The sequence below is a fragment of the Buceros rhinoceros genome, unplaced genomic scaffold, assembly GCF_000710305.1.
Source record: "Buceros rhinoceros silvestris isolate BGI_N320 unplaced genomic scaffold, ASM71030v1 scaffold17553, whole genome shotgun sequence".
Lineage (NCBI taxonomy): Eukaryota > Metazoa > Chordata > Aves > Bucerotiformes > Bucerotidae > Buceros > Buceros rhinoceros.
The window spans coordinates 21,035-22,995 of NW_010404470.1; the positions used below are offsets into that span (position 1 = coordinate 21,035).

The following is a 1,961-nucleotide window of genomic DNA, read 5'->3' on the forward strand; positions in this document are numbered from 1 at the left end:
TGGAGTCCCCACCCCTGGAGGGGTTTCCCAGCCGTGTGGAGGTGCTGCTGCGGGACAGGGGTCAGTGGGGACCTGGCGGTGCTGGGGAACAGGGGGGATTCAATGAGCTTAAAGGTCTCTTCCAGCCCAAATGATTCTGGGATTCTGGGATAGCAAATCCTGGGGAGCAAAGGAGCAAATCCCAGCCTACAAGCAGCTGGAGCTGCCCGGCTGCTCAGCCCCTTGCTGAGCATGAGCAATACAGATTTTATCTGAGATCGCCCTGGGAGCTCATAGAAAATGATTCCTCCGTGCTGCTGCCTTGCCCCTAGGACTGAATGGTCCCTACTTCCCCTCTTTCTGTTTTCGAAGTAGCTGCAGGTTGTTGTTTGGCAGATAATTGCTTTTGCCCACAGGAAAGGACGTGCCGTGCAGCTACACTCCTCTGGCTCATTTACTCACCCATCAAGAGGCTACAAATAGAGTTGCCTCAATTTCCCATTAGGAAGAAGATCGATGGCCCCAACCTGCCAGTTCCCTCGGCCTCATTTTCTCTCTGACTCGGCATTTCCTTCCTCGCTGTTTCCCTGCAGGAACTCCCATCAACCGGATCCCCATCATGGCAAAGCAGATCCTGGATCTCTACATGCTCTACAAGCTGGTGACCGAGAAAGGAGGGCTGGTGGAAATCATCAACAAGAAGATCTGGCGAGAGATCACCAAAGGCCTTAACCTGCCCACCTCCATCACCAGTGCCGCGTTCACACTTCGAACCCAGTAAGTCCCGCAGGTCCAGCAGCAGGGCCGTGATCAGTCCCAGCACTAACGCCCCACCGCTGGGCTCCGCGCCTCCCTCCAGCCTGGTCTTGCCTCTGCAGAAGTTCAGCTCCTCAGGGCGAGGAGGGGGAAGGATCGAGTAGGGAGGTGGATCATGTAATGCCTGCCAGCACTCCTAAGTTGTGGGAAGTTGTGTTTAGCACCTTGTTATGGTGGGGATCTCGTACAGATGCCTTGGCCAAGGGTAGCTCCTCAGACTTCTTCCTTTGCATTAAGTGCTGCGGTCCCAGATCTGAATTCTTTTCATTGTAGATGGTACCTCAGTTGTGGAGGAATCCGAGGCGATTCTTTTCTGCCCTTGTGCGTGTGTAGCTATGTGCTTTCCTACGAACCCCGAGTGAACTTGGGCCTTCTCTGAGAGCTGCGGCCGTGATGCGCAGCCACAGGCTCCACCTTGGTCTGCACGTCTTCCTGAATGCAGGGCTGCTTGCTGTAGCCTGTCATTTCACATGCTGTTGAGAAACCTACCTGAGCTTCCCCGTGCTCGTCTCTCTCCCAGGTACATGAAGTACTTGTACGCCTACGAATGCGAGAAGAAGTCCCTCAGTTCTCCTGCCGAGCTGCAGGCCGCCATCGATGGCAACCGGCGGGAAGGCAGGCGGCCCAGCTACAGCTCTTCTCTCTTCAGCTACTCGCCCACCACCACAGGACCTCCTTCCCTCCTGTCTCCCCCCAAGATCCGCTTCCCCATCATCGGCGTCGCGCCAGGCAGCGGGACCAGCAATCCTCGGGTGTCTCCGGCAGCAACTGTCAGAAAAGGTCAGCTTCTTTTACTGGCAGCAAAGAGGGCGGCTGGGTTAAGAGGTGCGGGCACCCAAACGCAGATATTTTCCACGTTTGGCGGCCCATACCACTCTGGACCGGTAAGTAGTGGGGCTGGGGTCTGCAGAACGCGCTGCCGGCAGTTTAAACTCTTTAGGAAGGGCTGTGGGAGGGCCTAAGGGACTCTCTCCTCTCCCCAGGTGACGGCGTGCCCCTGACCGTGTCCATGCCAAACCGTATTGCCGTGCCAGTGACCTTGGCGAGCCAGCAGGCGTCCGTGGCAGCCAGGACGGCCACCCTGGAGCAGCTGAGGGAGAGGCTGGAGTCGGGAGAGCCTCCGGAGAAGAAGGTCTCGACGATGACACAGGGGGGGCAGCGGGCTT

At 57.3% G+C, this 1,961-nt stretch overlaps 1 protein-coding gene across 1 annotated transcript in view; it reads left to right on the forward strand.

Moving 5' to 3' along the window:
• ARID3B (AT rich interactive domain 3B (BRIGHT-like)) overlaps positions 1 to 1,961 on the forward strand; it is a gene marked incomplete at its 5' end in the record, with an annotated part of 17,977 nt that overhangs the window by 12,278 nt on the left and 3,738 nt on the right. Inside the window, 3 exons of the mRNA XM_010133411.1 lie at positions 573 to 756; positions 1,316 to 1,575; positions 1,779 to 1,927. Coding sequence (XP_010131713.1) covers positions 573 to 756; positions 1,316 to 1,575; positions 1,779 to 1,927 — 593 coding nt within the window. The remainder of the gene's footprint in view (positions 1 to 572; positions 757 to 1,315; positions 1,576 to 1,778; positions 1,928 to 1,961) is intronic.